Source organism: Tursiops truncatus, chromosome 5 (genome assembly GCF_011762595.2).
Source record: "Tursiops truncatus isolate mTurTru1 chromosome 5, mTurTru1.mat.Y, whole genome shotgun sequence".
In the NCBI taxonomy this organism is placed as follows: domain Eukaryota; kingdom Metazoa; phylum Chordata; class Mammalia; order Artiodactyla; family Delphinidae; genus Tursiops; species Tursiops truncatus.
This window is the reverse complement of record NC_047038.1, coordinates 91,125,854-91,142,686: the sequence shown is the minus strand read 5'-3', so window position 1 is coordinate 91,142,686 and position 16,833 is coordinate 91,125,854. Positions and strand designations below refer to the sequence as shown.

Genomic DNA, 16,833 nt, shown 5'->3' with positions numbered 1-16,833 from the left:
ACTATTTTTTCCAACACAAATGAGCTCCAAACTGCCTACTGAACATCCATCTATTAGTATAAATCTATCTACTTGGGTCTCAGATTTAGCAAGCCTAACACACAACTCTAGATCTCACCCCAAACCTGTTCCTCCCGCCTTCCCCCAGGAGTTAATTCTTGTCTTGCTCCTCTACTCCCCAGACACATGCAATTCATCAACGAACCCGCTCAGCTCTACCTGTAAAATGTATCCCAAATCCTACCACTTTAGACACCTCCACCCCCACAGTGCAGTCTGAACTACATCTGCTTTTGCTTAGATGGGGCCAATAGCTTCCTACCTAGTCCCCTGGCTTTCTTTCTTGGCCTCCTCCCCATAGACAATTCTCGACCTAGTGGAGAAAGTAATCTATGAATACAAATCAGATCTAATTGCTCCTCTGGTTAATGCAAGCTCCCTTCCAGAAGCTACAAAGCATTTGACATGGGCTTATGTACTTGTTTACTGTTTTCTCCTCCAGAACGTAAGTTATATGAGGAAGGAACTTTGTCTCATTCATATCCCCAGTGCCTACAAGCAGTACTCAGCACATTATACACTCAGTAAATATTCATTGAATGAATTAATACATTTTGCTGTAACAGTAAAGATTTTCGTTCTGATGAACGTTATGAGGCCCTTACCTGGCCACAAAAAAAACACACTAAACTTTCAAACAAGGGTTTGATCTCTCAGCATAATTTCAAAGTAGTAACTTAAGACTCTAAAATGTGAGCTGTTACTTTTACCTTTTGTAGTAACCTTGGATGATTATTCTTTCCTTTCCAATGTGCTAGAAGTGTAAACTACACTTGAATAAAACTTCAAGTAAGGACAAATATGCTTTGTGCTTCATGACTGCTCCACTGTTATAGCTCTCAATACATGGAAATAGCCTTTAATGTGAGGGTTGACAAATGGGCAGAGGAAAGAACACGTGCAAAAGCAAAGTGAGAAATGAAAAAGCGGGATGTATGCCATGATGGCAAATATCTTGGTATGGTTCTAAAGTATACTTGAAGGGAGCTAAACTAGATAGTGGTAGAGCACAAAGAGTCTTATCCACATGGCTAAGGGCTCCAGACAGTAGGCAACTGCAATCTCTTTGGCTCCTATCTGCGTTTCAGAAAGCTTATTGTAGTGAATATGGAGGATGGCCTGCAGAGGCGGCAACCAACTGGGGGCGCAGAGACCAGTTTAGGAGGCTCCAGAAGCAATCCAGGCAAAGACAGACAGACAAACAAACAAACCCCAAAAAACTATAGCTATGTTAGGAAGGTGTCCGCTTGGGCTCCAGGCTGGACTGTGCAGCTTTGAGGCCTTCTTGTGTCTTCTCTACTCCAAGCCAGCCTGAGTGACTGAACTTTGGCAAGCTATCACTGATTTTGCAGATGTTTCTTTCTGAAGATCTTTGGTATTCCATTATTTCTGGAAGTACTACTCTTACTTGACACATTTTTCCTTATCCTTGTAACATTAGCCTGAAATGTTCACTACGTGGTGTCAAGTTTAGGAAAACTTCACACGGTCTGAGCTGGTCCAGTAAAAATCATGTGGTTCTCTGATGGCAGATGCCATCTCAGGATGGCATGGCAGCGGTGGGATTAGGCAGGGGCGCGGTGCAGTATTCACGGGTGCTCTGTAACACACAGCCATCTCCCCTTTCAAGACATGTGAAGATACTTCTTTCAAAAGTCTGTGCCCCTTAGTGGACTGCTCAAATTATTCCTGAAGCCAGGAGGCAGATGATATACATAATGCCCCAACTCTTGCTGTCTTGCCTTTAAGAAAGCCTGCTTCTTTAAATAGTAAATCATTGTTGAAGAAAGAACTCCAATGCTCAATTTAGAAACATCCAAACCCTTCTCCAACTTCTGATTTTGTTCCAATTAGCCCCCTCCGATCTTACGGAATCCTAATTATTGGCTGTAAATGATAAGACTGCTGTTATCATGCAGTTATAGCAAAGTCCTTTAGTAAGAGAAGGACTCCTTTCACCACTTCCCTCTGCCTCATCTTGTACAAAGACTACTACTCTCAAAATCTAAAAAAGGGAACCATGACGAGGGATTAGGTGAACATAATATCTATTTTTATTACGAAAACATTAAAGTTTGACACATTGCTTCATTGCTTTTTAAAAATCTATTATCTGACTTAAACCTATTCAGCAAAAATGCCAATAAATTATATAAACCATAGTTTGGATCTTTGTAAAACTAGGAACATAATATGTTTTATAATAATCAAACAATAATACTAATTCTGAGCTGTATGAGCTGTTAACTTGTAATCTGTTTTAATGTTTAGCTTAAAAATAAAACCAAAACCAAAACCAAACACATGCTGATACACTGTTGCAGAAGTTTCTCAGAAACACCCTCCTCTTCACTGTGTGCTAATATCCTTCTTCTTCACTGAGGTACAGAATGCAGCCATATCAAGTGTCAAGGCACTCATTCTACACTGTCCTATCCTACTCACCTTAGGAGTCACATTGGATGGAGGGCTGATGATCTATTATCCCCCAGAATAATGCTATCTTGCCTTTAAGTAAATCCATTCCTTTAAAAGGAAATCATTAGCTAAGAACTCCAATACTGAATTTAGAAACAGTGATTCCAACACACATTAAATCAATCGTGTTAGTATTTAAAGTCACAAATTCTGAAAAGTAAAAATAGCAGACAAATACAGAACTTATATAAACAACCAATGAACTAAAGGCAAAGAGCATTGCCACCACATGCCTGAAAATATTATATTTTTGGTGTCTGAAGCTCTTTGCAAATTATATTTTGGGATAGTCCAGTTCAATAAAAGATGTGTGCTCTACATGAAGTCAGAATAACAGGATTATCAACATGGGTGGTGGCTTCATTTTAAAAATACATCAATAGTTGTATTAGTGAATGTCTGCCACTTGGTTTCTAAATCTTTACTTCCTGTGGAGGCAAACCAAAGCACTGTCTTAAGACTCCGTCTTCAAAGTTACAATGTAACCCCTATCATTCCTAGAGATTGTAAAGCTAGATATGACCCTGTTCCTTGCTGTCATCTTCATCTTCCTCATCCTCATCATCTTGGTCTCCGGATTCAAGTTCATCCTCTTCTTCAACCTAAAGGGAAAATATATACATTTAACATTGAGGATTTGCTCACTTCACATTCAACACATAATGATATCTACTCTGTTGATACATTCTTTATTCCAGAAATTAAAGTAGATTACAGGCCATCTGATTTCCTTGATTTAATGTTCAAGGATCCCTGTCATTGTTAACATGACACGAGATACATAGGTTAACTTGCTGCCAGATGGCTACACCTCTCTACACACAAACCTGAATCAACATGGCAAAAGAGGACGACACATTTGGATAGTGAGAGTCTTGTCACCACAGGAGCAATCAAATCAATTCACTTTCTAGGCTCAGAGCCCCAAAGAGAGCAGTTAACAAACGCTGGAAACTGCATCTAATCTGTGTCTTAAGTCAATTCACTGAATACCATAAGAGCGGTGCAGATGATACCACGTTCACGTACCTACAGATCTCTGCCTGTAGTATCGACATATAGGCACAACATTCCCATGTCACAGTACAATATTTAAAAATACATCATAAAGAAACGCAATATAAATCATTTTTGGAAACAATGCAATCTTACTGGATGACCAAGTTCCTTGAGTTTATTCTTTAATGAAAATATTTTCTGATCCTGATCAGCCAACAGCACCAAGAGATCATCTTGTTCTTTTTTAGAATCTGTAATGTCCACCTCAAGCTTGTTTTTCTCATTTTGTAAAATGGCAATGGTACTGTTAGATGAATCCAGCTGCTCTTTAATAGCAGTTCTTTCCTCAGACAGAGCTTTAATTTCATTCTAGGAAAAGAAAGGTGAAAATCACTAATCTAAAATTAGTATTCACTCTCCTAGGGTTTTAACAAACATGTTCTTTCTTTGATAAATTGCTGCGCTTGTCTAGTCTGAAGAATTTGGGGTTAGGGGTTGGGGGAACAGGAGGTTTAAAACACACGCGCGCGCGCGCGCGCGCACACACACACACACACACACACACACACACACACACTCATCTAGTAACATGAGAATTTATGTTAGGCTATACATCAAAGATGGTTACTGTAAAAAATAGAGTTTAACAACCAAAAATAGTTTTAATCATCTATTCCTCAAAAAATCCTACCATTTCAGATAATCAGAGGGATAAATAAAGACATAAAACATTTTATAACAGAAGCCTAGTTAGCATCAGAATTAGAATTGAAGTTTAAAAATAAAATTCTATCCTACTTCACACATACAATTAAATGGAAAAGAAAAACAGCTTCAAGTAAAATCAATGGTTTAAAAATAAAATAATTTGGGCTTCCCTGGTGGCGCAGTGGTTGAGAGTCCGCCTGCTGATGCAGGGGACACAGGTTTGTGCCCCGGTCCGGGAAGATCCCACATGCTGCGGAGCGGCTGGGCCCGTGAGCCATGGCCGCTGAGCCTGCACGTCCGGAGCCTGTGCTCCACAACGGGAGACGTCACAACAGTGAGAGGCCCACGTACCGCAAAAAAAAAAAAAAAAAAAAAAAAAAAATTTGACTACAATCCAAAAGGCAAAATCACACATTATCTTCCTTTTTCCATGTTTTAATTCCTATCTTTTTTTTATTACTGTTACCTCATTCCTTTCTTCATGTTATCTATTTTGATTTCTCTGTCACACAAAAGGCTGGCAGGATTTAATATGCCTGTGTTCCTCAGCCTATGGAAAACCTACAGGTGGCTTGTGTATTAGCCAAATCTATACTCCTCGTTTCTTACTGTGATTAAAGATTGATAAGCAAACTTAACTATTTTTTTACTCTTACTAAAATCTATGGTTTTACTTTCAAAGTACATTCATATACATTCTTATTTTATATATTTAATACCACTGTTTGAAATGGCATTTAAAAATCTTCATTTGTGGGACTTCCCTGGTGGCACAGTGGTTAAGACTCTGCCTGCCAATGCAGGGGACACGGGTTTGATCCCTGGTCTGGGAAGATCCCACATGCTGCGGAGCACCTAAGCCGGTGTGCCACAACTACTGAGCCTGAGCTCTATAGCCTGTGAGCCACAACTACTGAGCCCATGTGCTGCAACTACTGAAGCCCACGTGCCTAGAGCCCATGCTCTGCAACAAGAGAAGCCACTGCAATGAGAAGCCTGTGCACCGCAACGAAGAGTAGCTCCCGCTCGCTGCAACTACAGAAAGCCCGTGCACAGCAATGAAGACCCAACACAGCCCAAACAAACAAAACAAAAAAAAACCCCTTCACTTGTGCCACCTTTAGTCATCCAAATAGGAATGGACGTATTGTGAGATAAAATTACACTCCATTGACTTTCTTCATAAATCTAAGGATTTGAGAAATTAAGTGAAATAAAATCAAATTTCCTGGAGTTCATTTCATATAATATGCAATGAGTAAAAGTTTCACCAAAACCAACCTTTAATTCTTTAGTTTCTTGTAATAATGCGGACAGTCTTCCTTCTACATCAGTAGTTTTTGTAGCTATTATAGTTTCACTCTCTCCTGGTATAGGAACTGATTTTGCCTGAAAGTAGAAATTGGAAAAACAAATGTTTCTTTACAGTTACAATCAAAACGAAATTCCAAAGATGATTTAATTTTCTAGCTATTTTGAAATTTTCTCTCCAATAACAGAAAGTCTAATTCTTTATGTATTTACCCACAATAAAGTGCTTTCCCTACACAGATAAGTTGCCCCTTCAGTGGAGCGGGAGGCTGAGTCAGGAGTGGCATGGCATCAGCTCTCATCAGAGTATGAGGAAGGCTGGGTTAAGCAAATACCTTAAACTGTGGAAGGGGCTTTGGAACTGGTAGAGGTTAAAAGAATTTTGAGGTTCATGTTAGACAAAGTCTAAATTAGCTTGAAGAGACTGTTGATGGAAATATGGACATTCAAGGTAATTCCAGTAAGGGCTCATAAAGCTTTCTATAGAGAAAGCTTCTATGGTCTTAGTGAAAACATGTATCATCATGAACAGAATGTTGGTAGAAGTAGGGATGTTAAAGGTTTTGGTGAGCTCTCAGAGATGAGGAACATGTTATTGGAAAGTGGAGGAAAGGTGATCCTTGTTATATATAATGTGGCACAGAACTTAGCTGAATTGAGTTCTAGTGTTGTGAAAAGCAGAACTTGTGAGCGATGAACTATTTAGCTGAGGAAACCTCTAACCAAAGCATTAAAGGTGTGGCCTGGTTTCTCCTTGCTGCATATAGTAAAATGTGAGAGGACAGAGATAAACTGAAGGAGGAACTGTTAAGAAAAGGGAATCAGAACTTGAAGATTCATAAGATTCTCAGCCTATCCCTATTGCAATAAATGACAAAGCATGTTCTACTGAAACATCAGGGGTGTGGCTGGACAACCATTTGTGAAGCGGTTACTCGTGTAACACATGGACACAATCAACCATCTCTGTAGAAGCTGGAATAGAAATGTGGTTCCCCAGGAGGGATCCAGGAGAACTTTGCTTGATGGCTTGGAACCCTGTGAATTGCATGGGTCACCAACAAGGTTTTTGACAATTTTATACCAGCAGAAAACCTGCCAGGTTAGAATGAAGGAGACAAAGATGGGATGAAATATAAAATACCAACAAAATGAACCGTGAATAACTGATTAAACTGACCTGGTGAGTCTGACTATAATATGGCTGTCCTCACGGCCAAGAAGCCTATGTGACTGGAACTCTGGCTAACGGATAACCTGAATGGAAGGTGCTATCTGACAAATTTGCTTCTTTTCCACAGTGGCTGATAAATAACCTTCCAACCTTGTGTTTACTACCTTTGAGAACAAAAAAATAATTAACTTACAAATGCTTCTGTTTTCTGTAACAGCTCCTGCTTTTCTGTCTGTAGTTTGGTGATCTCAGAAGACTGTGAGTTTAACTGAGACTTTAATGTTGCCAGTTCCTAAGAGACAAAAATAGTTAAGCTGTAACATTAAATAGCATTAATTTCATCAAGGAAATGTCTATTTACAGGAAGAAATAAAAAATTATTTCCTTTCTTGGCCCTTCTCTCTCAAATCACAACTTCCAAGTTTTAAAATTTAAGTGGAAGAACTATTCTTGAACTTGGTGGGTTCAAGATGGAGAATTAAACGTGTAGATTAAACATGTTCACCTCTGCTTCCTTGTGAGATCCAATGTAAAAAATTATAAAGGGAGGGAGGAAGGGACGAGAAAGGAAGGTGGGAAGGAGGTAGGGAGAAAGGGACGGTGGAAGGGTGGGCAGGAGGGAGAAACCCACAAGGACAGAGAGTAAAAGGAAAGAGCAATAAATTGAGGAATTTCAGAAAGCAAATGACAGTGGTAACTGACTCAGCACACGTGAGACAGCTGAAATGTAGGCTGACCTTTTAGAAAGCCATGCTGCTACCTGACTTACAATGCATAACTACCAAAGGGCCTGGGATGTTTTGGAAAGTGTGAGTAAAAATGGAGTCAAAAACAGCAGGGTTGGTTGAAAGCCAGCTTAGGAACAGACCACCAAATCCCTGTCCTACTCTCATGCATCAGGTAACTTTTCCTTTTCTCCTGGTGGAAGACTAAAGGTATATTATTTGAAAAGGGCAAAATAGGATGGTTTTCGACTTGGGGGCCACCAAACATAGATGAAAGCATTAGACTTCCCTAGCGGTCCAGTGATTAAGACTCCATGCTCCCAATACAGGGGGCACAGGTTCGAGCCCTGGTTGGGGAACTAAGATCCTGCATGCCACACAGTGCAGCCAAAAAAATAAAAAAGTACTCTAGTGAAAGTGGCAGAATTAATTGAAAGTTTATATATTACAGATGTTGAAATTTCCAAACTTCTTGCTCTCTCCCCCACCCCCAGAAAAAGTACAGGAAAATAAAACAATTGTAACAGTGGTTCTCCACTAGGGGCTATCTTCCCCCACGATATCTGGCAGTGTCTGGAGATATTGTGGTAAGTAGTGGGATGCTGTCATGTAGAAAGCATTTTTATTCTCTTAAAACTTTCTATCATGTACATACACGCCTTTTCTTGGATTGCTTTTTTTCAGTTATCAAAATGAGTCATGTAAACATGGAAATTATGAACCTTTTTGGTTTTCTTTTTATACCATATTTTACTACATATTATAAAAAACAAAACTGTCATTTAAAATATATCTTTGGGGCACTTCCCTGCTGGTGCAGTGGGTAAGACTCTGCGATCCCAATGCAGGGGGCCCGGGTCTGATCCCTGGTCAGGGAACTAGATCCCACATGCATGCCGTAACTAAGGAGCCCACGTGCCACAACTAAGGAGCCTGAATGCCACAACTAAGACCTGGCACAACCAAATAAATAAATAAATAAATAATATTTAAAATATATCTTTGGGAAACACAAAAAGTAAAAATATTTACTTGGGATTTACAAACTAAGGGTATATATTAATAACTTAATTCCCTTTAATTTTAATATAGTTCTAGAATTAATAAAATCAAAATAGATATTGCTCTTCCTCACAAGAACAAAACATTATGGACACATATTAGAGACTTGTAAATCGTTAATGACAAATTATTATTATTATTTTTAAAAAACATAATTTAAGTAGATTGTAGAATCTACTCTGGGGTACAAAGACACTATCAAAATAAGACATTTTGTTTCTCTCTTTCCGATCATTCCCATCATATCAGACATGTCAGTGGGTAAGGACCAGCTGGCTACTGGAGGGAGAAGGAAGTTAGTCCTAGCTTGGCCAGGCTGTTCACTTCTTTCTTTAGTAACACTTTTTATTTTCTTTTAAAGAAACATATATTCCTTCTTCAAGAAAGGAAGGAAGGAGGGGAGGATGGAAGGAGGAAAAGGCTTATTTGCTTTTCTAAACAATATAAATTACTACAGCAGAAAAAGTATATTTTGCTTTTTAGCTAGAGTCATCTAATTGAGATATATACAAGTTTACTTCCTGTTTTTCCCTTTTCCAATTTTAAAAACCAACATTTTTCTGGATAGAATGACTTAAATGCCCAATACATTTAACCAACCAGTTATCATGAAAATTAGGCATAAGACTTTATATCTTCATATTTGTGGCTTATAAATATATTTAAGGTTTCCTTAACCGTTAGTTTACTGATAATCTATAAATAATCTGGGTAAGATGCTGAGATCTGTTAAAAAGAACATCACTGAAAAATAAAAACACAATATAAAGCAAAATACCATTACTGTATAATTAAAACAGCTTCTGGATTTTCAAATGGCTGTCTTCACTATCAAATTTTGCTTACACCTGACAAAGCAGTTCTAGATTAATGGAACTGCAGTGCTGTTATGCTATTATAATTAAAACAAGACAAAACAGAGCTTGGATCAAGCTGAAAAATGACCTGTTTTAATTCTTCAATTTGTTCAGAATCTCTTGCTGAAGCTGTCGCTGAAGACTGTTCATTTGTGCCAGGTGATGGTTGGGACGATTTCTACAAAGAGCATAGAAATAAACTATGAAATAAATTCAGTTTAAAGAGACAGAAAAAAACCCCAAACTGTACATATATAAGCTATGTCTGGTATACGTTTACCAAAAAATTTCACACTGACATGTAAAATTTTATACTCAAAATAACATTTCAACATAGCACATACTGTCTACAAATTTTCCATAGCTAATAAATTTATACTCATGCCAAGTAATTTATTAAATCTAGGCACTTAACTGAGGTCATATGAAGAAAGAGCATAAAAGCAGGTATTTATTGAGTGATTTCCATGTATTAAAAGAACCTCATACAGGGCTTCTCTGGCAGCACAATGGTTAAGAATCTGCCTGCCAACGCAGGGGACATGGGTTCGAGCCCTGGTCTGGGAAGATCCCACATGCCGTGGAGCACATCAGTCTGTGCGCCACAGCTACTGATCCTGCATTCTAAAGTCCACGAACCACAACTACTGAGCCCGTGCGCCTAGAGCCCGTGCTCCGTGACAAGAGAAGCCACCGCAATGAGAAGCCCATGCAATGCAACGAAGACTAGCCCCTGCTCACTGCAACCAGAGAAAGCCCGCACACAGCAACAAAGACCCAATGCAGCCGAAAGTAAAAAAAAATAAAAAATTTTAAAGAAATGAATAAAATCTATCTTTAAAAAAAAAATCAATAAAAGAGCTTTTAACAGTGTATCTCATTTAATTCTCACAGCAATGAGACAGATATCACCACCACCATTTTATAGCTCAGGAAACAAGTTTAAAGAGGTTAACTAAGTTGCTTAAATTCAGTTAGCTAGGAAGCACTGAAGCTTTAGACAGTCTGACACCAGAGCTCATATTCTAAAACCTTAATATGATACTGTAGCTTAAGGGATGGAGAAAAATAAACAAGCTGGATAATGAGAATCATTCTTGACTTCTTGTTTAAAAACTGTCAACATTCACTTACCAAATTTTCAATGAAAGCGTCCTTTTCAGCCAGTTGGCTTTGTAAAAGTTCCTGATTACTTTTTAATTCCTCTATCTCTTCTCGCAACCTACCAATTTCTTCTGGCTGAATACCATTCATCTGAGCCCCATCACTGTAAGAACCTTGATGCTGATTGTCTTTTCCTATTAGACAGGCATAAAATTTGAAAAGCCAGCACGAAACTTTTCATTTTTTGAATTGATGATTCAAGTATAAAATAAATACATACTTTCCTTAATAATTACTTTGGCAGGGTTTTTGCAAGCACATTTCATCTTTGCAAAATAGTGTTTTTTTGTTTTGTTTTTGTTTTTTTCCAGCCACGCCGTAGGTGCGGCATGTAGGATTTTAGTCCCCTGACCAGGGATCCCAATGCCCCCTACGTTGGGAGCATGGAGTCTTAACCACTGGACTGCCAGGGAAGTTCTGAAAAACAGTGTATTGATAAAAATAATGATATTTTCAGGGTTTCTGGGAAGAAAAAAAGCATAGTCTTAAGACTAAACTGCATGGTTTAGTGATCTAAGATTAAGAATTACAGTAGTTTACCTCTTGCACTGTTGGTGGGAATGTAAATTGGTACAGCCACTATGGAGAACAGTATGGAGGTTCCTTAAAAAACTAAAAATAGAACTACCATACGACCCAGCAATCCCACTACTGGGCATATACCCTGAGAAAACCATAATTCAAAAGGAGTCATGTACCAAAATGTTCATTGCAGCTCTATTTACAATAGCCAGGACATGGAAGCAACCTAAGTGTCCATCAACAGATGAATGGATGAAGAAGATGTGGCACATATATACAATGGAATATTACTCAGCCATAAAAAGAAATGAAATTGAGTTATTTGTAGTGAGGTGGATGGACCTAGAGTCTGCCATACAGAGTGAAGTAAGTCAGAAAGAGAAAAACAAATACCATATGATATGGAATCAAAAAAAAAAACAGGTCATGAAGAACCTAGGGGCAAGATGGGAATAAAGACACAGACCTAACTAGAGAATGGACTTCAGGATACGGGGAGGGGGAAGGGTAAGCTGGGACAAAGTGGCATGGACATATATACACTACCAAACGTAAAATAGATAGCTAGTGGGAAGCAGCCGCATAGCACAGGGAGATCAGCTCGGTGCTTTGTGACCCCCTAGAGGGGTGGGATAGGGAGGGTGGGAGGGAGACGCAAGAGGGAAGAGATATGGGGACATATGTATATGTATAACTGATTCACTTTGTTATAAAGCAGAAACTAACACACCATTGTAAAGCAATTATACTCCAATAAAGATTTAAAAAAAAAAGAATTACAGTATTTGAAATTCCAATTCTGTCAATTAATGTAAGAGAAAATAAAATCCTTTTAAAAATCTTCACAGCACACTTCCCTGGTGGTCCAGGGGCTAATACCCTGCGCTCCCAATGCAGGGGGCCCAGGTTCGACCCCTGGTCAGGGAACTAGATCCCACATGTCACAACTAAGAGTTCGCATGCTGCAGCTAAAGATCTCACACGCAGCAACTAAGACCCGGTGTGGCCAAATAAATAAATAAATATTTCTAAAAAAACTTCACAAAGGAATAGCTTTCTATATGGACTAAAAGAACTGACAAATTATTGTCATTAAATAGAGGAAGTAAAAGATATTTTCTTCTGAAAATTTTGGTCACCTTCATATAAATAAAATTAATTATATTTCTAAGTAGCTAGCATTCCACCCACAAGCAGTGTAGAATGAGACTATTTACAAGCATCTGAGCTCCTAGCATGTGCCAGGCACTGAACTAGAATTTTATATATATTATTTCATTTAATTCTCAGATGACACAGGTGCTACTATCAGCTCCGTTTTGCAGATAAGAAAACGAAAAGGTTAGACCAGTCAACTGGCTGGCTCAACTGGCTAGACATTAGAATCACCTGGGGAGCTTGTAATTAATAATCACTGATGCCTGGACCCACCCCCCAACTAATTAAATTAGAAACCTCAGTGGGGTTTCAGTATTGGTGTTAAAAAAATAAAAATATCAGGGGATCTTAATGTATAGGCAGCTAAGGTTGAGAATCAATGGATCAGATAATCAAACACTGAGCAGAGAGCCTGGACTTCAAACTCTGACTTAAATGTTTGTCACAGTGATTAATTTAAGGTTACAGAAAGACTAGTCCACAAGAATAACCTGTCTGACTTTGTCCAGCTCCTGGGGACACTACAACAGGAATGGCTAGCTACACTTACCTAGCTGTACTTTAAGAAGATTATACTGATCCTTGTGTTGCTGAATCTGAGATACTTGCTGTGTGACTGCTGTCTGGAGCTGTTCGTTTTGACATTTTAACGTAGAAATCTGCTGCTTCAATTCCTCAAGTTGCAGATCCTGTGAACCAAAACATAATTGAAGTGTTTTAAATTCAGACTAGTTAGCATTAAGAGGATGAACAAATTAAAAATTAGAGATTATTTTGGGTGAGGATGTTAAACTACTCAATATTTCCAAAAGCATTCTATAATTAAGCAATAACACATTAATGTATGCACCAAGGCCAATTAACATGCAGCAGAACTGTAAGATTTCAAGGCCCCATCATATGGCGCAGTCTGCAATCTCACCGTAATTTTGGTTTGGGGGTGGGGGGAGGTCAATTTTAAAAACTTCATTTTATGGTCCATCAAACTACTTAAGATATTTATACCAAATTATTTAAGAAGCTTAGTATATGTATATATATGTATGTACCTCTGTTACTTTTAACATTAAAAGACAACCATATAACAGAACACTTAGAATTCTGAAAAAAACAGGTTTCATCTCTTATCACCCTAGTGTAGTAACTAGTTAGAATTTGATCTGTCTTCATTTTCTTCTAATTCTTTCCAACCCAGGTTTTTTAAACTTGTCATAATCCGTCCACCTACATTTTGTAACCTTTAATTTGCTTAGTACTCAATCAAAATTTCCCAATATTAATCAGTAGATGCAATGTAATTTACACTCAAAAGCAACACTGAGGTTGCTCTCCATTTTTCTAAATGATAATATCATTACAATAAATATTTTAGTCCAAATAACTGTTCTCCTGAATTTTGGAGAATTTCCTTAGGATGCATTATCAAATGTAATTCAAAGTTTATATAAACATTTTACAGCTCTTGATGCTTGTTGCCTAATTGTCAAATGGCATTCTAAGTGATGAGAATATTTAAAATTAACATTTCTAAAGAAAAGTGATTATAGTAATTGTGTCAAATCACTCTTTTCTTCTTCCAAATCAACCATATTTATCAGCTCCAAGTGCAAGCAAGCTATAATATCACATTCCAAGTATTTATTTCCCATTGCTCTAAAAATTACATTTTACCATCTGGAAATGACTCCAAATTTGTACTAAGACAGATGAAAAATCCTAATAACCATGGGTAGTGTAATGATTCAAATTTGGATCATTCAAAGATGATTCTAATTTACTAATCTGCTTATAAACTGAAAAGCTCAGACTGAATGCTAAATACACCACTAGTATATTTTTATTCTTTCTGAGAATTTCATTCTCAACAATACAGATTGCGGGGAAGAGAAGAATACATCGGCAGCTCTCATTCAGAGGGCTCTACACAAAAGCTCTTAGGAGCCACACCTGCCTCAAGCTGTCACAATCAGCAGGGGGTGGAAGGCAGTGCAGGGAAGGGGCAGCAGCCTGCCCCACATGAGACGCCCCCGTATATTGTTTCCATGACTCTGGAATTTTAACACCATAACACTGCAGCACTTTCTAGGATTCCATTCCAATAAAGGTATATGTACCAGAGTGAGGAATTAAATGAGAAAAGAAAACCAAGAACCATCCTGAAGGAATGTAATGGAAGGTGTAAGGTGCTCAACACTACCCAAGTGTGGGGTTCATCGGTATCCTGCAAAGAAAATGTCAGCTGATGATTTTGAAAATGTAGTTTCAACTTAACTCATCATGACGCACTCTAGTAATTCAGCTCCCTCTTGTTCTATCTAATTTAATATCATCTATTCGGGTGCACAAGACAGAGATCTAAGGATCGTATCTGACCCTTTCTACTCCCTCGTCCCCAGGCCCAATCACTACCAAGTCCTGTCAGTTTTATCTTCTTTGGTTTCCACATTTCTCAGGACCGTCCCCTCTATACCACACAGTGTGAGCTTTGGAGTCCCAGTAACACACATGTATTTGAATTCTGTTCCACCAAGCACTGAGTGACCTTGGACAAGTTTAAATTCTCTAAGTCTTAGATTCCTCATTTATTCTGAACTGCAGATGTCAGCTACTTTGAAGGGATATTGTGAAAAGTAAATGAGATGGTGTTTAACTGTATTCGGTGAGCACCTAGAACACAGTACACAAAACAGCAGCCGCTATCATCCTCGTCAACCGTCAGTTTCCCAATTGCCACCCACCATCACCACCCTCCTTGGGCTCCCTCTCTCTAGCCTTGCCTCTCAAATTCTCCTTCATACAGCCAACGAGTGTTCTGTGTCCATGCCAGTAACACCTCCCGTCCCCCTCTCTGCTTGCCTAGCTTACTCATTGTCATCCTTTTAGGACTCAGCTTCTCTGTCTTCTCCAAGCACCTGCTCCTACCTAGCTAAGTTAGGTGCCTCTCAATGCTGCCGCATACCTTCGATTATCTTTACCACTAGACTTGCTTAGCACATACTAAGCTCTCAGTGTGTTGAATACTCAGATGCTTTTGAATTATTTAGGAAAACGATGAGTTTTACTTTGTGTATCCTCTTGCATTTGGAAATGCCGAGAGAAATTCCTCCCTTAAGTAGAGAAGTATCTATACTTTTAGTATAACAGAGGTTGGATACAATTTATCAGTACGTACTTGCTCTCGAATCATATTTTTGTAGTGAGTCACAATACTGTCATGCTGCTCTAGTGTTTTCTTCACCTCTTCTTCTTGTTTATCTTCTTCACTGGACTTATAAATAGCCTTAGTTATCACACCTGTAAAAGAAGACTTATTTAAAATACTGTTTTATTATTAAGATGTAGTCAGTAAAAACATATGGCCTAATTGCATGAGAGATAAGAAATCATCTTTCCAATCTTACTGAATGCCAAAAGTCCTTAAGTGGGCCACAGATCAAGAGCTAGGAAAAAAAATACTTTTAGGCTTATCATATAATCTGCATGTATCCAGAATATACATATGCAATACAATCCTAGGTACTACTTTCTAATGAATATCAAGATAAACTTTGTTGTCTTACCTTCAAGTTCTTTTACCAGCTTTGTAAACTCATGATCAAATATCATGTATTCTGGACTGGGGAAGTTTGGCTGGGGTTTCTGAGATGCTCTGGAATACAACTCATGTTTGCTAATAAATCCTAGTTTCTCTATGAAATTCTCTTTGCCAATCCTCTTCTCTATCAGTTGTTTTAGTTTCTCTCTACAGAGATAAGCATATTGAGATGCTTAAAAAAAAAGGCATAACAAAACATAAAAGCTTGGTCTACATTATACTTTGGCAGAAAAAATTTTTCATTATCTCTTGATGACATCAGCAAGTCATTTTCCCCTGGCATTTTCCCCTTACTTACTTCATATAGCTCTCAAGTGAGTTATCATTGAAGTAAATCGAAATGCCCAACAGAAGAGCACATAAGCCTTGGACCAACTGTTCTTCCTCTCCAAGATTTTCTGCAATTTGTCCTGTAAGCTGAAAACTTTGTTAAGAAAACTAATGGTTCATAATAACCAGAGTACTTTGTTTTACAATTTGAATTTGACATGTATTTCATGTAAGAGTTTCTACAAAAAATTCTATACACAGTCCGAGCAAACATAAAACAATGGTACACGTACACCCACCCACCCACCCACCCACACCCACACAGCTTAAGTAAGCATCGTTGTCACCTTAACAGTTTAAAAAGTTGTTACATAGATAAAGAGGATTCAAATATTTGGGGCATGGAGCTAACTCTAGTTGAGAAGAAGAAATAGAAAAGATAAAAAAGGTAAATACTTACATGCATCTTACTAAAACATAAAGGATACAAAGGGAACATTGGCTGAATTGTGAAGAAAATGTGTTACTGCAATGGGGCAGTTGCTAAGCCAGGTACAAAGCAACATTAGTAACCCAACTCTTGTCTGTATTTTGCTTCCCTGTAATAAACAAGGTGGCAGAAATCTTGTTTTATTTTTTTCAAACGTAAAGTTGCCCTAAGATCCCTCCCCATCTGCATAAAAAGATATTTAACATCTTATAAAAGATGTGTCAGGTATCCGGATTTTAAAAATTGAACAAGAGAATGCA

General features: G+C 38.1%; 1 protein-coding gene across 2 annotated transcripts in view; it reads right to left on the bottom strand.

Annotated features, from left to right (window-relative positions):
- Nucleotides 1-2,091: 2,091 nt before the first annotated feature.
- Nucleotides 2,092-16,833, bottom strand: part of USO1 (USO1 vesicle transport factor) — a 92,011-nt gene continuing 77,269 nt past the window's right edge. For both annotated transcript variants that reach the window (XM_019932734.3, XM_019932735.3), the window contains 11 exons: nt 16,572-16,682; nt 16,112-16,230; nt 15,779-15,960; nt 15,391-15,512; nt 12,769-12,907; nt 10,509-10,672; nt 9,463-9,552; nt 6,924-7,022; nt 5,527-5,634; nt 3,691-3,906; nt 2,092-3,140 (listed from right to left, as the gene is read on the bottom strand). In XM_019932734.3, coding sequence (XP_019788293.1) covers nt 3,051-3,140; nt 3,691-3,906; nt 5,527-5,634; nt 6,924-7,022; nt 9,463-9,552; nt 10,509-10,672; nt 12,769-12,907; nt 15,391-15,512; nt 15,779-15,960; nt 16,112-16,230; nt 16,572-16,682 — 1,440 coding nt within the window. In that variant the 3' untranslated portion in view covers nt 2,092-3,050. The remainder of the gene's footprint in view (nt 3,141-3,690; nt 3,907-5,526; nt 5,635-6,923; nt 7,023-9,462; nt 9,553-10,508; nt 10,673-12,768; nt 12,908-15,390; nt 15,513-15,778; nt 15,961-16,111; nt 16,231-16,571; nt 16,683-16,833) is intronic.